The 23,561-nt window shown below is 42.2% G+C and overlaps 1 protein-coding gene and 1 long non-coding RNA gene across 4 annotated transcripts; both read right to left on the bottom strand.

The window, feature by feature from the left end:
- Window positions 1-1,318: 1,318 nt before the first annotated feature.
- Window positions 1,319-21,704, bottom strand: LOC117529293. The gene is made up of 3 exons (XR_004565980.1): window positions 21,629-21,704; window positions 3,367-3,374; window positions 1,319-1,329 (listed from the first exon to the last, which is right to left on the bottom strand). It is a non-coding gene; the product is annotated as an uncharacterized LOC117529293 (long non-coding RNA).
- Window positions 19,898-22,318, bottom strand: LOC117529272 (ferritin, heavy subunit). Of its 3 annotated transcripts, XM_034192025.1 has the most exons (6): window positions 22,057-22,318; window positions 21,742-21,744; window positions 21,016-21,121; window positions 20,501-20,647; window positions 20,168-20,293; window positions 19,898-20,071 (listed from the first exon to the last, which is right to left on the bottom strand). In XM_034192025.1, exons 3-6 carry the CDS (start codon window positions 21,115-21,117, stop codon window positions 19,913-19,915), a joined length of 534 nt encoding a protein of 177 aa, XP_034047916.1. In that variant the 5' UTR covers window positions 21,118-21,121; window positions 21,742-21,744; window positions 22,057-22,318; the 3' UTR covers window positions 19,898-19,912. The 3 variants fall into 3 exon arrangements, with proteins under 3 accessions (XP_034047916.1, XP_034047897.1, XP_034047907.1); XM_034192006.1 differs by lacking the exon at window positions 21,742-21,744 and having other exon boundaries at window positions 22,053-22,317; XM_034192016.1 differs by lacking the exon at window positions 21,742-21,744 and having other exon boundaries at window positions 22,057-22,317.
- Window positions 22,319-23,561: the final 1,243 nt, after the last annotated feature.

Genomic DNA, 23,561 nt, shown 5'->3' with positions numbered 1-23,561 from the left:
AATTTTGTAGAAAAAAGCAGATTACAGACATGACACAAAACTAAAGTCATTTCAAATGGCAACTTTCTGGCTTTAAGAAACACTATAAGAAATCAGGAAAAAAAATTGTGGCAGTCAGTAACGGTTACTTTTTTAGACCAAGCAGAGGGAAAAAAAAATATGGATCACTCAATTCTGAGGAAAAAATTATGGAATCATGAAAAACAAAAGAACGCTCCAACACATCCCTAGTATTTTGTTGCACCACCTCTGGCTTTTATAACAGCTTGCAGTCTCTGAGGCATGGACTTAATGAGTGACAAACAGTACTCTTCATCAATCTGGCTCCAACTTTCTCTAATTGCTGTTGCGAGATCAGCTTTGCAGGTTGAGCCTTGTCATGGACCATTTTCTTCAACTTCCACCAAAGATTTTCAATTGTATTAAGATCTGGACTATTTGCAGGCCATGACATTGACCCTATGTGTCTTTTTGCAAGGAATGTTTTCACAGTTTTCGCTCTATGACAAGATGCATTATCATTATCATTTCATCATCCCCAAACATCCTTTCAATTGATGGGATAAGAAAAGTGTCCAAAATATCAACGTAAACTTGTGCATTTATTGATGATGTATGACAGCCATCTCCCCAGTGCCTTTTCCTGACATGCAGCCCCATATCATCAATGACTGTGGAAATTTACATGTTCTCTTCAGGCAGTCATCTTTATAAATCTCATTGGAACGGCACCAAACAAAAGTTCCAGCATCATCACCTTGCCCAATGCAGATTCGAGATTCATCACTGAATATGACTTTCATCCAGTCATCCACAGTCCACGATTGCTTTTCCTTAGCCCATTGTAACGTTTTTTTCTGTTTAGGTGTTAATGATGGCTTTCGTTTAGCTTTTCTGTATGTAAATCCCATTTCCTTTAGGCGGTTTCTTACAGTTCGGTCACAGACGTTGACTCCAGTTTCCTCCCATTCGTTCCTCATTTTTTTGTTGTGCATTTTCGATTTTGAGACATATTGTTTTAAGTTTTCTGTCTTGACGCTTTGATGTCTTCCTTGGTCTACCAGTATGTTTGCCTTTAACAACCTTCCCATGTTGTTTGTATTTGGTCCAGAGTTTAGACACAGCTGACTGTGAACAACCAACATATTTTGCAACATTGCGTGATGATTTACCCTCTTAAAAGTTTGATAATCCTCTCCTTTGTTTCAATTGACATCTCTATACATAGATGCAGACTAACGAGCAGATCTGATTTGATGCAGGTTTTAGTTTTGGGGATGAAAATTTACAGGGTGATTCCATAATTTTTTCCTCAGAATTGAGTGATTCCTTATTTTTTTTCCCCCTCTGCTTGGTCTAAAAAAGTAACCGTTACTGACTGCCACAATTATTTTTCCCTGATTTCTTATAGTGTTTCTTAAAGCCAGAAAGTTGCCATTTGAAATGATTTTAGTTTTGTGTCATATCTGTGGTCTGCTTTTTTCTACTGAATGAACATCCTCCGAGGCCGGTGATTCCATAATTATTGCCAGGGGTTGTAAGCATTTTTGAGCACCATTAAATATTTTTATTTAGTAAAATGTATATTGTTTGCATTTAATTATACTGAATGTAGTGCATGTGTGAATTTGAATAAACTAATTAAAAAATTCAGACATACAATTAATCATTTAACCTGACAAAATATAAATGAAGGCTTTAAATATGCAACATCTCCAGACTAGGACAGTAATCATCGTCACACCTAAACTATGTGCAAAGGGTCAATGCAAAATTTAAGCAACGCTCAGTTTGTAGAAAAAGACACCAAGGGCTAAAAACAGAGTACCTGATTTCTGTTCAGTACACACTGTGGACTCAAAACACTGCAGCAAAGCTCATGTTACTCACGCTGATGTCGCAGTCACTGATTCAATCTTTCACTAAGAAGTCAAACTCAGTCCTCGAGCTCACAGCTGAGGTCAGACTGGTTAATCTTGTCACATCATTTCAGGACGAACGGTCACAAATTTCCTAACTCTCTGGTTCCTAGTACTTTAAATCCAATGCCATGTCATACAGGTGCAGAGCGTCAAACATTCAGACATCACATCTCCAAACTATAGATCAGTCACGTCTTCAGGCATTAGTAATGACCTAATGATTAATAGGGAGCCTCCGTTGGTCTTTATGTAGATGTGGGACATACAGGTGAAATGTGGCTAAAGATAGGACCATCTCTACAAAAATACATCTGTATGAGAACACATTATGTGGATACCTTAGAACTTTTACTCTCATCACTGAGGACCCCGACTGGTGACCATTAGATATAAGTGTCGTGAAGCACAAACTGAACCTTGACATATCTACTCCAGTTCTAAATAGTATTTTATTAAATTTTAAATTTTGTTATACAGTGGAAAAGCATTGAACCTGTTTTTTTTCTGCAACAATTCACCACATTTTTTCAACTTTAGCATGAAAGAACAGTCCAACACAGAAGAACAAAGACAGTGAGCAGATCAGTTGTGTAGTGTTACGCTCTCATATTTCCCATAAATTACTAATGAACCATGTCTGCTGCCAGCTGAAAAGCTTTCAGATGCACCATTTGCTTTCTGGAAATTGCCGAATCATCTTGCTGACGGCCGTCCTCTTTGCCATGCAAACACCACATAAAAACATTTTTAGTCCAGACCCCACATCCCCCTCTGCTGACAAAACACAACTGTGGAAATTCAAACTTTCAATGCAGGTAGTGTTTGTTACCTGTGAAGTCTGGATAAGTAAGAAATGCATAACATAAATCTCAACACAAAATGGCAAGGCCTCTCATGAGAAATGACTAAGGCAAATGCAGAAGTCAGTATTTACATCAAATCAGGCTGTATAACGCATGGAATGCAGTTTGTCTGTTGTTTCTACATATATATATATATATAAACACAGTAAAACTCGCACATAATTGATTCAGGTGGACCAGCCAATTTGGTCCATTATAGTCAAAATATGTTATATGTATAAAATGGACACAATACATTATATGTATGTAACGGATTACTTTCAGCCAGAAGGTGCTGAACAATCTACAGGGAATCCTGACTCAGGACCAGTCGGGTGAAACATTTTGTCCGATGTGAGCGAAAGTCTGTTATACAAAATCCATTATATGTGGTGTTTATTACACAGAAAACCATACATATGTGATATATATATATGCGCACACATTATGTGCTTACTAAATTAAATCACTCATACTCACATTTTATAAAATTAATTACCACACCCTGCTGGAATGGCGTGTGAGTCCATTAGGCGTACGAGTTTGTGCATATGCAGGCTAAATCGTCAAGGTGTGACAGGGCCTATAATGTAGATAGCAACGTCAATTGCTCAGTGTTATTAGCTAATATCCGTAGCTTCTCCCAGCTTATTGAGACACTCAAGCGTTTGGGAACTGAGGACACTAATTGTTGAAGCTTTGTAGGGGGAATTCTTTTCCATTCTTGCTTGATGTACTTGCTTGTCTTTCTGCAATCTGCTGTAAGCAGGTGTTTTTAATTTGACAAACAGACAGAAAACATTAAAAGCACTACACATTTCACTCATGGTACCAACATGACACTTAAGTCACTCATGGTAACAGCAACATAACACTTAACTAAAGTGACTAAACCAATTGAACTAAAAAAAACACAAAAAATAAATAGCACTAATAAAACTGTTAAACATGAAACACAATAACATTTGAAACTCAAAACACCTGAACTCCCTTGGTGCATTGCAACACAATATCTATTGATTACTGATTAGCTAAAATCACTAATATCTCCTAAAATATTTGTCCTGCCAGCTTTTCATTTTTGCAGTGTTCATCCTTGACCCAAAATACATAAGCGTACATGTCAGCTCGCCCCGGTTTTTGCGTGATTGAAGCCATACACAGGCACACACACACATACAGGCAGAAGCCACTTGGCTATTATATATATATATACACTCAACAAAAATATAAACGCAACACTTTTGGTTTTGCTCCCATTTTGTATGAGATGAACTCAAAGAACTGAAGTGATGAACTCAAAGATCTAAAACTTTTTCCACATACACAATATCACCATTTCCCTCAAATATTGTTCACAAACCAGTCTAAATCTGTGATAGTGAGCACTTCTCCTTTGCTGAGATAATCCATCCCACCTCACAGGTGGGCCATATCAAGATGCTGATTAGACACCATGATTAGTGTACAGGTGTGCCTTAGACTGCCCACAATAAAAGGCCACTCTGAAAGGTGCAGTTTTATCACAGCACAATGCCACAGATGTCGCAAGATTTGAGGGAGCGTGCAATTGGCATGCTGACAGTAGGAATGTCAACCAGAGCTGTTGCTCGTGTATTGAATGTTCATTTCTCTACCATAAGCCGTGGAATAACAGTGGAATATCCGGATAAAATGCTGAAACCGACTTCTTCTGAAACTTCTCTGTTCTCTCACGATGTCCTGGATCAATAGTGCCTGAAATGTGGAGGTTTTCAGCTTGAAAGGCTGACGACCGGCGCCTGGGAGCGCTGCGTGACGTCTCGCACTGTGGGAAGTCCTTAAAGCGACAGTATCACCTCAAAATCTCTCAGCCGTTAAAAATTTTCAACCGAAAACCACCGAAAGCAGCTTTTTCGAACCGTGTTCCACTTCGATGTGCCTCACAGGTTTAGAAAAAATTTTGATCAAACAAAGCGCCAGTCCTCTCAGCAACTTTCTCAGACAAAGGAATTCCGACGAGGGGCTGGACGACTCCTCCCACAAGGAGTGCTCACAGGCGAATGACGTCACCGACAGGGGAGTGGAAAGATGCCACACGCTACAGCATGCGCACGAGGGTTCAAGCATGTCTGACGTAAAAACTATATGAATGAAATCCATATAGTTTTGAAAAAAACTGAAGGACCTATATTTTATGGACAGCCTCGTATATGTGGAAGGAGGGTGGGAGAGAGCACGATATAGCGCTCAGGTTGGAGACCTAATATCAACAGATTGACAAAGTTGCTGACAACGCCACCTAGGGTAGGCCTAGGACCCTGCACAAGGCAGACACAGGTTCGTTTTTACCTTTTTGAGTTAAGGGGAACAGAGACCACAAAAACTATAAAAAGAATATGCCTTTACTTATTCCCAACCTTGATTAGTTGAAATCACCCCATTTACCAATATAGAAAAAAAACACACTAAGTAGAAAAAAAACAAACCCAAACTCAATAAAATTACAAAACTCAACCACACAAAAAAAGAAAAACATGCAAATAAACCACACACCAATATATTACAGTTAAAAACCACATTAAACACGTAGGGCGATAATAAAAAAAAAAAAAAAACTCAAAATACAGGTGTGGGATAAATGTGGATCACAAAGCCAGCACGCGATATGTTATTTCTCTTTTTTTTGCCCACCTCTGGCTTTGTAACCCCTACAATGTCCATACAAAGTCCAATTTGTTACCAGACTATTAACAAGATGCAGCTTGGTCAAATACCCAGGATCCAGGAAATCAGCAGCAGGAGGAGTTACGCAAGGCGTGGCCAGCCTCTAAATGATCAAGCCGACGCAGCTGTGGGCAGCCACCGCCGGAGGTGCAGCCTGTGATGTAAACACCACATTAGCAGACCAAAATAATTTATAATTGTTTATAAAAGACAGAAACCAGCAACTCACCAGTAAGAAGACGCACCGGTCTGCTCAAGACCCCAGTGGAGCCGTACTCCCAGCCTCCACACAACGTGCATAAGAGCGCACAAAGTGCCACGCTATAAGAAAAAAACGACACTATAGAACGACGAAAGAAAACTGAATGGGCTAAAAAGGCAAAGCTGACCGCTTACCCAAATCAGACGCTGGTGGCCCAAACACGCCCGCGAACAGCAGCAGTGGTACTCAAGAGTAAAGCAGCACTCCAAGCCACTAATAAAGAGCCACCCAAAGCTCCAGAGAGGAAGGAAAATGATGAACGCACGCAGTCACCACAGCATGTAAAGCCACTCCAATGCTGCCTCACGAGAAAGACCAGGAAGCAAAAGAGGAACGAAGCCACAAAACAATGCTGAATTTATATCCCTGGCTCACATCAAACACAATCAGAACCCAGGTGCGCGCAGAAACATAATCAACCCAGGTGCGCACTACCAAAACAGGTAGGGGAGGGCATGCACACGCCACACTACCACATCTAACCCCCCACCTTTATATCGTCGTCCCGACGATAAAAGGTCAAAACCAAGGCCTAAAGATAGCAACCTGAAGATTTGAAGCTTGCTCCAGAACTCTAGCAACCCACTCAGCGGCCTGATTACTACCCAGAGACTGAGGAAGCCGATGCATATTTGAATGTTGACCAGCCGTAGAACGAGTGGTTCGGCGCATGGCCTGAGCACTGGTGCTCTGCTGGTCAACATCAGCGGAAGACGATGGTTCAGATGACTGTATTAGAGCAGGTGCTCCACTCCGCTTGCGATCTGTCACACACAAGGCGGGGGTTACTAAGGGAACAGGACAAACTACAGGCCGATGGGATTCTGAAACCAAGAGCAACACTTCACTATCAGAGGAACAAGAGTCCTCAAGTGAGGCTGCCTCTGGTACAGAGGAAGGTGGAGCTTGATTACCCTCCAAAGGTCCCAAGACAGCTTTCAACATGTCACGATGCACATTCCAGACCTTATGCAAGTTCTCAACAGGAGCCATGGTGTAAACTGCACCCTCCCCAGATGGAATACTCACCACCTGATGGACCACCAAATTCCACAAATCCTGAATTTTATGATGCCCATGCGCAGCATAATCCCTCACATACACCCGCTGGCCTACTGACAGTGGTGCATACCGCACACGTTGATCATGGCCACCCAGCCTTGCACCTCACCTGATCTAGGTTCCTCAATCCTCCCTAAGAGAAAGTCAATAGGAAGCCTTGGCTCTTGGCCAAACATCAAATAATACGGAGATTCTCCTGTACTCTAATGTGGTGTTATAACAAAAGAGGACTTCAGGCAAAGAAGAAGCCCAATCCTGCTTCTGCGGCAATGGCAATGTCCGCAGCAGATTATGAAGAGTGCGATTAAAGCGCTTACATTGCCCATTGCCGGCTGGATGGTAGGGTGTAGTACGAGATTTTTCCACACCGTACAGCGAGCAAAGTTGCTGAATCAGAGCACTCTCAAAACTACGTCCCTGATCAGAGTGCAGACGACCTGGAACGCCAAACTTTAGAACCACTCTGAGCAACATGTGGGCCACAGTGGAAGCCCTTTGATCACGTGTTGGAACTGCCACAGTAAATTTACTGAACACAGTCATGATCAAAACATTTTCATACCCATTTTGCGAGCGCTCCAGCATTGTAAAGTCTATGGCAAGGATCTCATTGGGCCACAAGGAAAGCAGGTGATCCATGTAGCTGTGTGATGCTGAACCAGCATCCTTTGCCACTTGGCACCGCTCACATTCCTGGACCCAATCGCTTATATCCTTAAACATGCCTGGCCAATAGCACCTTTGACGGACCAACTCTGCAGTCCGTTCCATGCCCTGATGATCCCCATGTTGCTGATGAAGAAGACTTAAGGTCTCATGCCTTAGAGAAGCTGGTAAGAGGAGCTGAAGAAATTCCTCCCCACCATCAGGATGATAAGCCTGCCAGAAAAAGACCCCATCTTGCTCCACAAACCTTTTACGCTGGCGAAACAAGAACAAAGCACATTTCGAGAGACGCCGCCTCTCTACAGCAGAAGGTTGAATTCTCTGCTGCAAAAACACAAGAACCTCTTTTAACAGAGGATCATTCTCCTGTAAAGACCTAAGCTCGGAAGCAGAATAGCCTGGAAGGGCTAAAACCAGAGACTGAGTGGCAGCCTCAACTGGATGTAACAGTGGACCATGCTGCAAAGCTAAAGGGGCTGCAGTACCAGGCAGTTGTTGGACCAGGGCTTCAGAGCCCGAATATTGCCGAGATAAGGCATCAGCATTTCTGTTACTTCGACCCGAACGGTACCTGATTTCGAAATCGAAGGCAGCCAGCTGAGCAGCCCATCGGTGCTCCGTAGCCCCCAATTTTGCAGTCTGGAAATGACTCAGGGGATTATTGTCAGTGTACACTATACACTTGTGACCCAACAAGTATTCACGGAACTTCTCCGTCATGGCCCACTTGAGTGCTAAAAATTCTAACTTCATGGAGCTGTAAGTTGCCATGTTGCGCTCAGTGGGCCGCAACCCCCTGCTGGCATAGGCCACCGGTCTTACTCCACTGTCCGTCTCTTGGGAGAGAACAGTTCCGTCTCTTGGGAGAGAACAGTTCCCAGTCCACTATAACTAGCGTCCACTTCCAAAATAAACAGCTTAGAAAAATCTGCAAAAGCTAAAATGGGTGCAGACACTAGCTTGGACTTTAGTGCCTGAAACGCCTGCTCACACTGCAGAGTCCATGCCACCTCTAAAGCTTTGCCCGAACCCTTTTTGGACTTTGTACCTGCCAGTTCAGCCACCAGCCGGTGTAGAGGGCCTGCCAACCTGGCAAATCCCTCCACAAACCGGCGGTAGTAACTGGCAAAGCCCAGGAACGACCGCAGCTCTGAGGTATTGGTAGGACGCTCCCACTGAGACACAGCTTTAATCTTTTCAGGGTCCGTTGACACCCCTTGGTCTGAGATGACATGGCCCAAGTACCCCACCTTACCCTGGAAAAATGAGCACTTTTAGAGCCGCGCCTTCAGGCCTTCTGTGTTAAGCCGCCCAAGCACCATTTCCAGATGCTGAAGATGTTGTTCAACAGAGGAGGAGTAGACCACAATATCATCAAGGTACAGCAAAAGAGACTGACCTTGCTGGTCACCAAACATCCTCTGCATCAGCCGCTGGAAGGTGCTTGGGGCATTACACAAGCCAAAAGGCATGTGGTTAAACTCAAAAAGGCCAAAAGGGGTACAAAAGGCTGTTTTAGGACGATCTGCCTCAGTCACAGGAACCTGGTTGTAACCACTGGCTAGATCAAGTGTAGAGAACCAGACAGCGCCTGACAACGAATCCAGTGTCTCCTCGATCCGAGGCAAGGGGAAAGCGTCCTTCCGCGTTTTACTATTAAGCAAACGGTAATCCACACAAAGGCGTAGGCCACCATCCTTCTTTCTCACCAATACAATTGGTGAAGCGTACGGACTGCTGCTTTCCTGAATGACCTGAGACTCCAGCAGCTGATTTATGTGCCTTAACTGCCTCATATTCAGAAGGCGGGATACGGCGATACCTCTGGCGAATTGGAACATCATCCACCAGGGGTATATCATGTGATAGGAGAGTCGTACATCCCAAGTCGTTTTCATGCTGGGCAAAGACTGACTCATAACGTTGCAATGACTTCACCATCCTGAACTCCTAAAGCAGGTAGTTCCAGAGATACTATTCTATCAGGCACAGAAGGCGAAACAACATGAGAATTTGTAGACGCCAACAGGGTTCTATCCTCAGTCACCCTAGCTGGCAAGCTCACAATCTGTGCCACACCCAAACTACCAAGTGTGGTCCGTGGGTAAAGCAGGACGGCCTTCATCCCCACATTAACCACAGGGATATATGCAGTCCCTCGAACCACTCTCACTAGGCATCGGGAGACAAGTAAACCCGCGGCTAACCCAGTCTCTGGTGGCTCTAACAAAACACTCTCTCCATCAAACTCCTCTGAACAAGTGCAAGCCACCAACTTCATGGTACCTCCAGGCATCTGCACCACTCATCTACCCTGGACCTTTACCGTACTAGTCATCAAATCCTCAACTGGACCCGCCTCATGGCATTTCTGTAACGCAATGAGGACCAGTTTAGGGGCCTCTAAAACAGCCGGTGTATCAAAAAGAGACGAGCCAAGTGCAGTAAAAAGCGAACCATAACAACGCTTGATGACATTCATCCCCAAAACACCAGGAACTGAAGAAACAGCACCAGGGGGGTCCCTAACCACTAAAATGCCACAATGCGGAATAACCTTACCACACAGCTCAACATCAAGCTCTATATAGCCAATGTAAGGAATTGCCAGCCCATTTGCTGCTCTAAGCTGAAGCCAATTACAGGAACGGAGGCGGCCCTGACCCCATGTTGCAAAATGCTTCATGAACAAACTTTCTGTAATGGTAGAAGCCACAGAACCAGTGTCCACTAAACACGAGACCACAACACCCCTGATTGACACATCTATATTTGGACATTGCGCAATCAGTCTGCTGGCGGTATCCAACTGTGAGCGTAAGGGTTCCCCACCTGAGCCCAGATTATCATGCCTGGGTTGATGCTGATTAAAGACCCAAGAACGGGTACAGTTCCTAGCATAGTGTCCTGTTTGCCGACACCTACGACAAATTAATGGAACTGAACCTGAGCCACTCTAAGGAATAAGGGGCCTGCAATGATACAATAGTTTGAGTAAGTTTATTCAACTGTTCTTGCTGCTGCTTTAATATGTCCATAAGCTCGCTTAAACCAGGCTCCGGTGGCTCCCCCTGCTTACTTGACTGGACACTGCCTCACACACCACACTGAAGGCCAAAAGCCGAGGGAACAGAATAACTACGGCCTCTAGCGCCACCTAGTAGGCCCTCGCTCTCCCACCTCATCGCCTCAGCCCGGAGCTCCATCAATCTAATGTCTGGCTGCCTACGAACAAGTTGTTTTAGCTCGCGACGCAAGGCACTATCAAGAACGTGTTCAGTAAATTGGTCTCGAAGCAATACCTCGGCATTAGGGATCCCACCTGGTGCCTGCTGTCTAACCCGAGCCATCAGAGACATTAAAGCTAGCGAAAACTCCTGAAGGCTCTCACCCTCAAGTTGGTGCCGAGCAAAAAAATCTTGCTGCAAAGTGATGTAAGATTGATGACATCCATAAAGCTCTTTCAAAATGGCAAGAATTTTATCAGAGTCCGCACGTTCAGCAGGTGGACGGAACTTAATTTCCTGTTTGGCTTCTCCTTCCAAATGATCAAAAATAAACAAAGCACGGTCAGCAGCGGTCAGATGTCGGGCACGCATGCACGCCTCAACCTCCTCAGCCCACTCAGTTATCCCCAGCCCAGTCCATTAAACATAGGGCACCTACGGTCCCAAGGTACAACCACAAATCGCTCTGTGACAGCAGGAAGAGGGGACACTGTATTTACTGCTGAACCAGACGGCTGAGAGGCGCCCCCATCTGGGTCCAAAGCCACCGCACGCTCCCAACGGAGTTGCTCATTATCTGCTTGAAGCTGTGAAACAAGATCTTTTAACTGCGGCAATTCCTCCTCCATGTCAACTGAAGAACATGCCTGAACCACCTTAGCTGGTTCCTCTCAATGTGAAGGAGCAGCGCCTCTACTCTGAACCCTACACAAATGACTGACCTTCTCACCCTTTCTCTAAGTGAGACACCAGCCACCCTCCTGAGGAAATGTATTTTGTTCTGCTTGTACCCGCGATCTAGTTCTCAATTATGACCCAACCCTCATGACCATAGGTGAGAGTAGGAACGAAGACTGACCAGTAGACTGACAGTTTCTCCTTTTGGCTCAGCTCTCTTTTCATCACAACAGTATGGTATGCAACACCGCCTCTGCTGCGCTGATTCTCCAGCCAATCTCACACTCCATTGCCCCCTCACTCGTGAACAAGACCACAAGGTACTTGAACTCCTTCACCTGGGCAAGACCCAGAGCTGTGAAAATCTGCGGATCTGCCGAATTCCAAATTTCATTTGGGGGGTAGTTTTGTACTCTGCCAATAGTCTGCTATCACAGAGGGTTCTTTTTTTTTTTTTTACATCATACCAGTTTTATAAAGCCGCAGAATTCTGTGGTGTAAAATGCTTATCTCAAAGCGTGGCTGTTACAACAGTTGTTGTAAAGCTGGACTAGTAGGATTTTGTCTCTGTTATTCCATGTCTGTTGCATGTGCTGCGTCTGTTGTGTCTAATTAAAGATGCTGTTCTTAAGATAAAAGAAGCATGTGGCGTTGCATACTTTTATAGCTATTAAGTTTTTAAATGAAGAATTTTGTGGTATGTCTGTCACGGAGCGACATTGTACAGAGGGAGGACCGTGAGAAAGACTATCTCAAAAAGTTGGATATGGAATCAAGAATCCGTGGAATTGGCATTGTCTTGAATTTAAAGTTGTCTTCATGAACACATCCGAAAGATAAAAGAAACCGGGGAAAGCGTACTACTTCTTGTGCCATCAGGATGTTAAGCACGGTAAGAATTTTTCTCTCACTGGAAAATAGTAAATATTGTGCAACCAGGATTTCACACAAGAATGTGACTTTTTTTTTTCAAGAAAGTATGTTATTGATATTTTACCATGATTTTCAGAATATGCAAGCTTTAGCTGTGGTTTTTGAAATGCTTTAACAATTGTTTCAGTCTTTATCAATTTCATTCATTTAAGTCAATTTAAATATGTATAGTCTTCGAAACCTGCATTGTTCCTCTTCAGACAGAGGTTCAACTATCAGCCGAACCCTCCTTTCCAGCACCCTGGAGTAGACTTTACCAAGGAGGCTGAGTAGTGTGATGCCCCTGTAATTGGCACACACTCTCTGGTCTCCTTTTTTAAACCTGGGGACCACCACCCCAGTTTGCCACTCCTTAGGCACTGTCCCAGACCTCCACGCAATGTCAAAGAGATATGTCATCCAAGTGACTTCCACCAGGGAAACTGATGATGATCCCCCATCAGCTTCCAGCTGTTCCTCTACTACAGAAGGCACTCCAGTCTGATGCAGGAGTTTCTCAAAGTGCTCCGTCAACAGAGCCCCATGCTTTGTAGACAGCTTGGATGGTTCCCTGTTTTCCTCTACTGAGGGGCCTCACGGTTTGCCAGAAGCACCTTGGTGCAGACCGAAAGTCTTTCTCCATGGTTACTCCAAACTCCTCTCTCACCCGCTGCTTTGCCTTCCTCAAGGCACAGGCTGCTGCCCTTTGAGCCTGTCGGTACCTTGCAACTGCCTCTGGAGTCCTAACCTTTAATAACATTTCCCGGAAGGACTCCTTCTTCAGTCTGACGGCTTCCCTGACCACCGGGGTCCACCACAGTGTTTGGGGGTTGCTGTCCCTTGAGGTACATAACACCTTCAGGCCACTGCTCCCTGCTGCAGTTTCAGCAATGGAAACTTTGAACATTGCCCATTCTGGTTCAGTGCCCCCAACCTTCACAGGGATGCCAGAAAAGTTCCACCGGAGGTGTGAGTTGAAGAGTTATCAGACAGTGGGCTCCTCCAGATGTTCCCAGTTCACCCAAACTATCCATTTGGGCTTACCAGGTCTGTCCAAAGTCCTCCCCATCCTCTGATCCAACTCACCACCAGATGATGATCAGTTGACAGCTGATCATCATCTGCATCATTATCTCAGTTGATAGCTGATGGCCAAAGTTTGATGGGCCCTCTCTTCACCCGTAAATTATGTAAATTAAGTCCAAGAAATATTCAGTGACTTGTAAATGTTCATGTCCCCTGATTTGTCAGAAGAAAACTGGCACTAAAACTAATTATTTACAGGTATTATACCAAAGTGTTCCATTACTTATGCAATCCATCATCTTGGCTTTTACATTTTTAATTAATTTAAATCAAGTTGTAGAGATTTGCTTTCAGTTTGAGTTTAAAGAAGATCATTTTAGATTTTTTTTTCTTTGTATTTAAAATGGCATAAACAAATTAAAATGTGTGAAATACCAAGTGTTCCAATACTTTTGGAGGGCACTGTAGGTCTATTTAAATCATGATAGATATTTCAATATACCTTAGTATACACTAGTAGAGTTCTACCTTAGAATTGGAATGTATTATAGAAGACATACCTTACTGAATTTTCATGAACTAGAGAGAGACAAGAGTGTGTGAGAAAAACAATACACGGGATGGTTAGGTTTGGCTACTCACATTAAAATGGCCACTGAATTACATTTACTGCTGCGTGTCAAAAATTAAAATGAGGAACAGCCACAAGTCTTTCAACCCTTGTCTTACCAGTTTGAAATATATTCTCATATTTCACATTTCAGCTGCTTACGTGTCCTTAGTTTTGGGCACAGGATGGGACCTAAATGAAATAAATTGTAAGTTCATTTTACCAATTTTCATTTGTAATATATGTGTGATTAAATATTAACTATGAATATATAAATCAAATATACCCATTGACTTAAGCAGTGATTTTCTCCCACTTAAAGCTCTTGCAGATCCTTTTTTTGTTTGTTTTTTTGTTAAAATATGCCCATACTTAACCAAACCCTTGCATGAGAATATGCATATAAAGAAATGAGTAGAATGAAATAAGATGATTTTTTTGTTTTTTGTGGTTAGCACTTCCTTTTGTGCTTGACTCAGAGTGACCCTATTCTAATTTGAATAAAATAACTTAAATCAGGTGAAAACTGTTTCCCATCTCATGGTAAATCAACTCAAGAGTTCAGAGATAGTTTGTTGAACCTCCTTTTGAAACAGGCCCCAGGTCATTACTTACTATTTTGTCATGTTGAGAGATAAATATGCCAACTGTTTAGGAAACAGAAAAATGTACACATCTGCTCCAATGGGGCACGTAAAACTGTCTTGAGTTGAAGAAAATGAAAGCAATTTTGGTCAAAGGTCTCAGAGAACAGCCACTAGAGGTTTGTTGGTAATGTTAAAGTGTTACAGCTTTGCCAGCTGCACATCTATCAAAACCTGAACAAAAGCTTGCGATTATGCAGGGGGTACTATTTAAAGTGACAGAAACTAACAAATGCCACTTACACTTCCTCTAAAGTGCAACTGATCAGGTTGGAAACACCCCAATTATAACCTTTAAAGCCCTTTGGGTGATGAGTCTGAACATACTGTAAGAGTCATTGGGGTTGTGGAATCTTATTTTAGGAGGTTGTGCTCATCTTGTGAATAGCTACTTTAATATTGTTAGAAGCTTCAAAGACAGCAAAAAAAAAAAAAAAAAAATGTATACCTTTAAAAACTAAAGTAAGAAATAGAGCATTTGTTCACAAGTAGCCAATATTCCACCTTTAAACATATGAATTTGTTCTACTAAATTGACTATGGTAATGTAACTTACAGAACACCAAAGTATATCACTGTCTTTTGTCACCAGACAGGGTTGTGTCAGATGTAAAACTTGCAGAAAGTACAGCACCATACACAAATACTGTTGGACATTGTATTGGCTGTTATGGGATTAGTTAGGGATTGGTTAGCACTGTTGCCTCACAGCAAAGTGGTACTGGGTACTTCCTGACTGGTCCTGTGGCATGTTTCCATGTTCTCCCCATGGGTTCCCGCCGGGTGCACTGGCTTCATCCCCATGCAGGTTAAGTAAATTGGCAACTCTAAATTGCCTGCAAATATGTGAATGCCTCTTATGATTGCTGGTAGAGGTGGGCAGATTGATCCTAATAGCGATAATATCGATACCAGTGCTGGTATTGATATTGAACGATCCTTGTGTAAAAAGATCGATACTCAAGCTTTTTTTCTCTCCCGCACACAATGACTGCTGCGCACACAGATTCATCAAAGTCTACTCTCTAAGAGCAGCGCTGCGCTGTGTCACACAACACGGAGCAGTGCACCCTTGTATTGTGGTTTGTCAGCCCTCTACCCCAGGAGATTTTAAGTTGTGTTAAGTGATACTTTTTTAAACAAAAATGTTGATTGTGATAAAGTATTTTGTTGTCACGTATAATGTTTGCCGAAATTCTACCGTGGGTCTTTTGGATCCTTTGGATCTATGAAGCTTAAATATGAGAAAGTATCGGTATTAATATCAGCGATACTGGGCCTGTATTTACTTGGTATTGGATCAATACCAAAATTCCCGGTATCGTCCACTTCTAACTGCTGGGTATATGCTCTGACGCTTGAGTGGAGTATGCAGGTATAGACAAAATTTGATGGCCCATACACATTTGATGTAGGCTAGACTTTGTTCTAGGGTTATGTTGTGCCTTTGTTTCAGTGTACCACGTCACTGATCTGTATACATTACTGGATCGCTCATTGGCCCACACACACACTGTATAATCCACTGAAGCAAACTGGCGGCCATCTTGCCACTCCCAATTTATGTGGACCTCACATAGGCAGCTTATTATGTCAACAATTTCAAGTAATAACTGAGCTGATTCTCTCATTCACTTATTTTTGTTCTTTGGATAAAGTAAGATTGATCCCTTCTAATCTATGCCTGCCTTGATGAGCTATTTATTTTCTTTTATTACTTTGACACTTTCTTCCCTTCTATTCTCACTTACTCATATCTCACTGGGACAAATACTCAATTCTAAAAATTACCATTCTTTAATCAAAGTTTATACAAATGTTGTGGAATCATCAGCAAGCTTATATATATCAAGTGTCCCAAAAAAAATGCAACATTTTATCAGCAAAGAAAATGGTCAAAGCATATGTCTAGGAAATAAATTTATGGCTGGATACAAAGCTGAAAGGTTGAAGTTTTTCATACCAATGTCAATATTGGCCCTGCATTTTCTCAGTCTGGCATAAAGTCGCTGCACCTGCACTCTTGGTCTGGTGCCAAAACTCAATTTTTGTTCGCTGTAGTATGGTTAATCTTGGCATTTTGCTTAGTCTTGCGTGGCATCGAAACTTCAGGGTCTCTGCAAGTAAAAAGAAACATAGCATTTAAGGGTCTAACCAAGTGTTTTAAATGTTTATTTTTTTGGTACACCTTATATATATATAGTGTGTGTGTGTATGTATTGGTACTATATCATGAACAAAAGTCATGATGGATAACACAGAAATAGTGGATTTTTATTTTTTTTTTTTAATAGTTGCACAAAGAATCAAACACTTAAGTAGCTACAGCTACAACCCCTGGCAAAAATTATGGAATCACCGGCCTCAGAGGATGTTCATTCAGTTTAATTTTGTAGGGAAAAAAAAAAAGCAAATCACAGACATGACACAAAACTAAAGTAATTTCAAATGGCAACTTTCTGGCTTTAACAAAGACTATAAGAAATCAAGAAAAAAAGATTGTGGCAGTAACGGTTACTTTTTTAGACCAAGCAGAGGAAAAAAATATGGAATCACTCAATTCTGAGGAACAAATTATGGAATCACCCTGTAAATTTTCATCCTCCAAATTAACACCTGCATCAAATCAGATCTGCTCATTGACATTGACCCTATGTGTCTTTTTGCAAGGAATGTTTTTGCAGTTTTTGCTCTATGGCAAGATGCATTATCATCTTGAAAAATGATATCATCCCCAAACATCCTTTCAATTGTCCAAAATAACAAATTTGTGCATTTATTGATGTAATGACAGCCATCTCCCCTGTGCCTCTACCTGACATGCAGCCCCATATCATCAATGACGGTGGAAATTTACATGTTCGCTGCAGGCAGTCATCTTTATAAATCTCATTGGAAAGGCACCAAACAAAAGTTCCAGCATCGTCACCTTGCCCAATGCAGATTCGAGATTCATCACTGAATATGACTTTCATCCAGTCATCCACGATTGCTTTTCTTTATCCCATTGTAACCTTGTTTTTTTTCTGTTTAGGTGTTAATGATGCCTTTCGTTTAGCTTTTCTGTATGTAAATCCCATTTCCTTTAGGCGGTTTCTTACAGTTCAGTCACAGACGTTGACTCCAGTTTCCTCCCATTCGTTCCTCATTTGTTTTGTTGTACATTTTTCGATTTTTGAGACATATTGCTTTAAGTTTTCTGTCTTGACGCTTTGATGTCTTCCTTGGTCTACCAGTATGTTTGCCTTTAACAACCTTCCCATGTTTGCATTTGGTCAAGAGTTTAGACACAGCTGACTGAACAACCAACATCTTTTGCAACATTGCGTGATTTACTCTTATTTTAAGAGTTTGATAATCCTGTCCTTTGTTTCAATTGACATCTCTCGTGTTGGAGCCATGATTCATGTCAGTCCACTTGGTGGAACAGCTCTCCAAGGTGTGTTCACTCCTTTTTAGATGCAGACTAACGAGCAGATCTGATATGATGCAGGTGTTAGTTTTGGGGATGAAAATTTACAGGGTGATTCCATAATTTTTTCCTCAGAATTGAGTGATTCCATGTAACAACTGAATGAACATCCTCTGAGGCCGGTGATTCCATAATTATTGCCAGGGGTTGTAGAACTGCCTCAGCAGTGTGAATTGTACAACCCCTGGCAAAAATTATGGAATCACCGGCCTCGAAGGATGTTCAGTTGTTTAATTTTGTAGAAAAAAAAAAAAAAGCAGATCACAGACATGACACAAAGCTAAAGTAATTTCAAATGGCAACTTTCTGGCTTTAAGAAACACTATAACAAATCGGGGGAAAAAAAAATAAAAAAAAATTGTGGCAGTCATTAACGGTTACTTTTTTTTTTTTAGACCAAGCAGAGGGGAAAAAAAAATATGGACTCGCTCAATTCTGAGGAAAAAAGTATGGAATCACCCTGTAAATTTTCATCCCCAAAACTAACACCTGCATCAAATCAGATCTGCTCAGTCTGCATCTAAAAAGGAGTGATCACAGCTTGGAGAGCTGTTGCACTAAGTGGACTGACATGAATCATGGCTCCAACACGAGAGATGTCAATTGAAACAAAGGACAGGATTATCAAACTCTTAAAAGAGAGTAAATCACGCAATGTTGCAAAAGATGTTGGTTGTTCACAGTCAGCTATGTCTAAACTCTGGACCAAATACAAACACGGGAAGGTTGTTAAAGGCAAACATACTGATAGACCAAGGAATACAAAGTGTCAAGACAGAAAACTTAAAGCAATGTCTCAAAAATACACAAAAACAAATGAGGAAACTGGAGTCAACGTCTGTGACCGAACTGTAAGACACCGCCTAAAGAAAATGGGACTCATACAGAAAAGCTAAACGAAAGCCATCATTAACACCTTAACCAAAAAAAAAAAAAAAAAAAAAAACCACGTTACAATGGGCTAAGGAAAAGCAATCACGACTGTGGATGAAAGTCATATTGAGTGATGAATCTCGGATCTGCATTGCGCAAGGTGGTGATGCTGGAACTTTTGTTTGGTGCCGTTCCAATGAGATTTATAAAGATGGCTGCCTGAAGAGAACATGTAAATTTCCAATCATTGATATGGGGCTGCATGTCAGGTAAGGCACAGAAAGTTGCCATTTGAAATGACTAGTTTTGTCTCATGTCTGATCTTTTTCTCTTGAGTTCCGGTGTGTTGGAGCAGGGAGACAACTAAGAGCGTCAGGAAGGTGGCTCTCAAGGACTGAACTTGGCCACTCCTGCTTTGAGTCAAACCCGTGCTAACAGCACAATTTTAAAGTTGTAGGTTCTCTGTATGAGACCCAGTGGCTTAAAAAGTTTTTTTTTTTTTTTTTTTTTTTTTTAAATATACACGTGTTGTGAGCCACACGATAAAAACACATCCAAATAGCTTTCACTTACGAATATTCCCAGGTCAGGAAAGAAAAAAAATAAACTCATACCTTGACCAAATGTGATTTCAGGGTCAACAACTGCACATCCCCCGCTTTGCTTTAATCACATCCTTTGTGATTGGTTGCATGGCTTTCAACAGGCTGCGTGCTTATGGCACACTCACGCTGCGATATGAGGCCAAGACAAACCAACACGTTAGATCGGACATCAAGTTACAACTTAACAGGATTTTTAGATCTATCATGATAGTCTGGGCTTGCTTAAGCTCGCCGGAAGGATAAGATCGGGTCAGAAATCTGCAATAATTATCTTGTGTGAACCAGGCATAAATAGACCAGCTACAATCCAGAGGGGCTGCTTTATTTGTTCAACAGGAAATGCAATGTAGCAGAGTGGACACATCTCACACAAAGTTTAGCTCAATACAAATGTCATACATAGATTTAGCTGCTTTCTTTTCCTAGGGTATGTTTGTCAAACAGATATTCAGCCAGGCCATTCTGTGGAGCACCCATGCGGCGCAGGTTGGTCACCCAGTCTCCAAGCTCTTTGATGGCCTTCACTTGCTCATCCAGGTAATGCGTCTCAAGGAAGTCACACAGCTGTGAAATAGAGGTTTACAATTTTTTATCTCCAGAATTCCACTGAGGCTTGAAACTGGGACCTTCTGATCATTTTAATCCATCGTTTATACTCACATGTGGGTCATTGTGACTGGAGCAGAGCTTGTGCATATCCAGAAGAGACTGGTTGACACTCTTCTCCAGCTGGAGTGCACACTCGAGGGCCTCAACGCCACTGCTCCACTCATCCCTGTCAGGCTTCTGCAAAGAAAAGCTCTTTACTATAGTTCTGTCTAGGCAGCAAGCTTCCTGGCAGTTTCAAAGTCAGTTTGCAGTAACTTGTGTGTGGGTTAGAGATAAGACAGTACACCCACGCCCTGTTTTCTGCCTCTCATGGCATGGACCCAAGGGACAACTTCAATATTCAGCTAACTGACAATAAGAAAGCCCACAGACATGTGACTATACCTTGATATCCTGAAGGAAGATCCTGCCTCCCCTCTGATTCTGCAGTTTCATTAGCTTCTCAGCATGTTCACGCTCCTCATGGGACTGCTCACGGAAAAACTTGGCAAAGTTGGGTAGAGCCTGGTCATCGCGGTCAAAGTAGTAAGCCTGTTATACAAGAGGGGAAGTCAGTATCTTAAACATAGCTGCTGTTAATCCAATATGCTACTGATGCGGCAAAAGAAAGTACACTCTGAACACTGGTTACCATGACTGTCAACTTGTCTTAAAAAATACAGATCATTTCAAGGTAATAAGTTGTTCAACAGCAGCAAAAGTAAGAACTCTTATGGGTGTTACAACTCGGTCACTCAGTTACCCTAGGACATCATGACATACCATTATCAATTTATTACTACGATACATGAAGTCTAAATTGAGATTAAAAAGAGATGACCAGCATTAATGCACATGTGCCATTTTCAGCAGTTCAATCATTTTCCCCTCAACATTTGTCTCCATGTGTGCACTCTTACCATGGACAGATAGACATAGGAGGCATACAGCTCCAGATTGATCTGCTTGTTAATTGCAGCCTCACATTCCTGGTGGAAATTCTGTCTCACTTGAGAAGCCATTTTTCTGAAACAGAAAAGCTCACCATGTGATACCAGTCACTTGATTAGACATTTGCTTAGTACAAAGTGATCAGTCAACCTGTAGACACTGCCACAGGGGTTTCAGCTGCATTTATACAATTACATTATCCAGTTTCATTTAAAGTACTGCACCAGCTGTTAACTAGCAATCTTCAGGCTAGTGTTTCAAAGTTCATATAGTTATACATTGTGAAGTTACTAGCAACGACAGTTTCATACCACTCTGGACATGTTGGAGTTGAGTGCCAGAGCCCGTTGCCATAAGTGGCACAAGAAGTTAAAAGTTGTATAAACTAGGCAGTTTCATCTAAAGTGAAACTGTCACGTCATTTTGTTTACATTTTAAATGAAGTTCCAATGCAGAAAGTGATTGAAGCTTTATTTCTCTAAATGCACACTTGGCAAAACAATTTCACTAATAGGTCCCCCACAACTGATGAGGCAGAGAGACAACTGTGCCCAGTCCCAAGTGAAACTTAAGATTTAACACTATCACGTAGTTGGCAGATGCTGCTGATTAGAAATATAGGCCAGGTGTTAACGTTTAACTCCTTGGCACTCAAAACGTCACGTGATCGGCTCCCGTCAACGCTGTAGTACCACATTCTGACAGTAGGGAACGCACACGCGTTGTTGATTCTAGAACGGTCTTTACTGGCGATGCTACGCCACTACACGACGCCATTAAAACCGAATATTTGCAATACACCTGTTGGAAGACAAGCGACTCTAAACGTAAAACTTTAACGGATAACGTTTAGTTAGTTGCATTGTAGTTGATAGTTACGCTTTAGGTGGAGCGTACTGTTCATGGACACCAAAAGACAAAAAAACCTGAAGTGTTAAAAGTTTAACATCGACAATAACGCCTAAATAGATGACATAATTGCCACGGAAGCGCATGAAGACTGAGCTTACCAAGAATCAGGCTGGTTTTCGTTGCTGAGGTGGAGCACAACAAAGAGCTAACAGAGAAGCTAAGCGTAGCTCGGTTACTTTCGGCGTAGATGTTCGAAGGTTGTGGACGGAAGTAGCCTTGGCCGAGCAATAGAAGCTTTTAGTCTTGTCCGGTGGTTTAAAGAGACGAATGAAAGGTTGCCGTTCAAGCACTGTTGAAGCAGGAAACCTTCACCGTCCGCTAACGAAGATCAACTGAGCATGCAGAACGCGACCGCGCGCACTGAAAAACAAGTGGTGACGTCACGCACCGGAAGAGGGCGGGCTTAATATTCACGCCCTTCAAAATGATTTTGGACGGCGTCAACAAAATATGTTCACTCGCAACACGTTTAGCTTTCAAGGGTCAGTTTAATCCGTTCTTATTTATTTTGACTTTCAGTGTGCCTGATGTAATCCCTTGTATTCTATTCTCTTTAAAGAATTTCGTCTTTATTATATTACTTTTTTAACTTAATTTTGAATTTCAATCTAAATTTGCTCAGTTGTGAATAATTAAAGCTTTCAATGTGATCATCTTAATCAACTTAGATTAAGGATTTGGCTGCTTTCCCTGGATCTTTGTGTATTTTATGTATATAAAACACCCTGAAGCGTCACAGAGATAAGACTTGTTTTTGACAGAATTAAGGACCAAAAATACCCAGAGACAAACCTCTGGACTGCAAGGATTTTTTTTAATATATACATCTATTTTAATGATTTGCTCCTCCAGTAAGGCTGCAAAACCAGAAATGTGTTTTTCCAGTCAGATGTGTTGAAGTTGCTCGGGTGGATTAATGTGACGCTGTCAAAGCGTAGTCATGCTCCTGTGACTCACCTTTGAACTTGTGATTCAGAAACATATGTCATTTTGCTGATGTTACATAAGTTCAGAATTTCAGGATTAAGACAGTCACACAAACAGACAGGTTATGAAACCACACCATGTTCATCACCTCTGACACATTTATGTACTTCCTTGTGCTATTTTCTATATAAACATCCTACCATAAAAGTATGAGATTTCCTGTCATAGTGTCAATCTGCCTTCTATTATTCCAGAGGACTGATTTTCAAGATGAAATTTCATTTTCTGCCATTTAACTGGGTCGCAGCTCATCCTGCACTTCCCTATCCTCGGTCAAGTCCTGTAACTCTCCCCGGTGGACCCCGAGGAGTTTCCGAGCCAGATGGGAGATATAATCCCTTCAGGTTGTCTTGTGTTGGTCATGCTTGGAAGACCTGTCTGTGGGGAACGACCAGGAGGCATCCTCACCAGATGTTGAACCACCTCAGATGGCTCCGCTCAAAATGCTCAGTAATATGTGGTATAAAGGAGGCCACTTTAGCAGTGGACAACTTTCTTTTTCCTAACCTGTGATGCTTCTGAACAAAATAAGCTACATTTGAGAAGCAACAGGACTATAGAGAGGCCCTCTGCCAGAGCAAGCTGAATCACATACATTTCAGCATTTTTCAGACAA

The sequence above is a fragment of the Thalassophryne amazonica genome, chromosome 2, assembly GCF_902500255.1.
Source record: "Thalassophryne amazonica chromosome 2, fThaAma1.1, whole genome shotgun sequence".
Taxonomy (NCBI): domain Eukaryota; kingdom Metazoa; phylum Chordata; class Actinopteri; order Batrachoidiformes; family Batrachoididae; genus Thalassophryne; species Thalassophryne amazonica.
The sequence above is the reverse complement of the archived record's forward strand: the minus strand, read 5'-3'. Positions and strand labels throughout refer to the sequence as shown.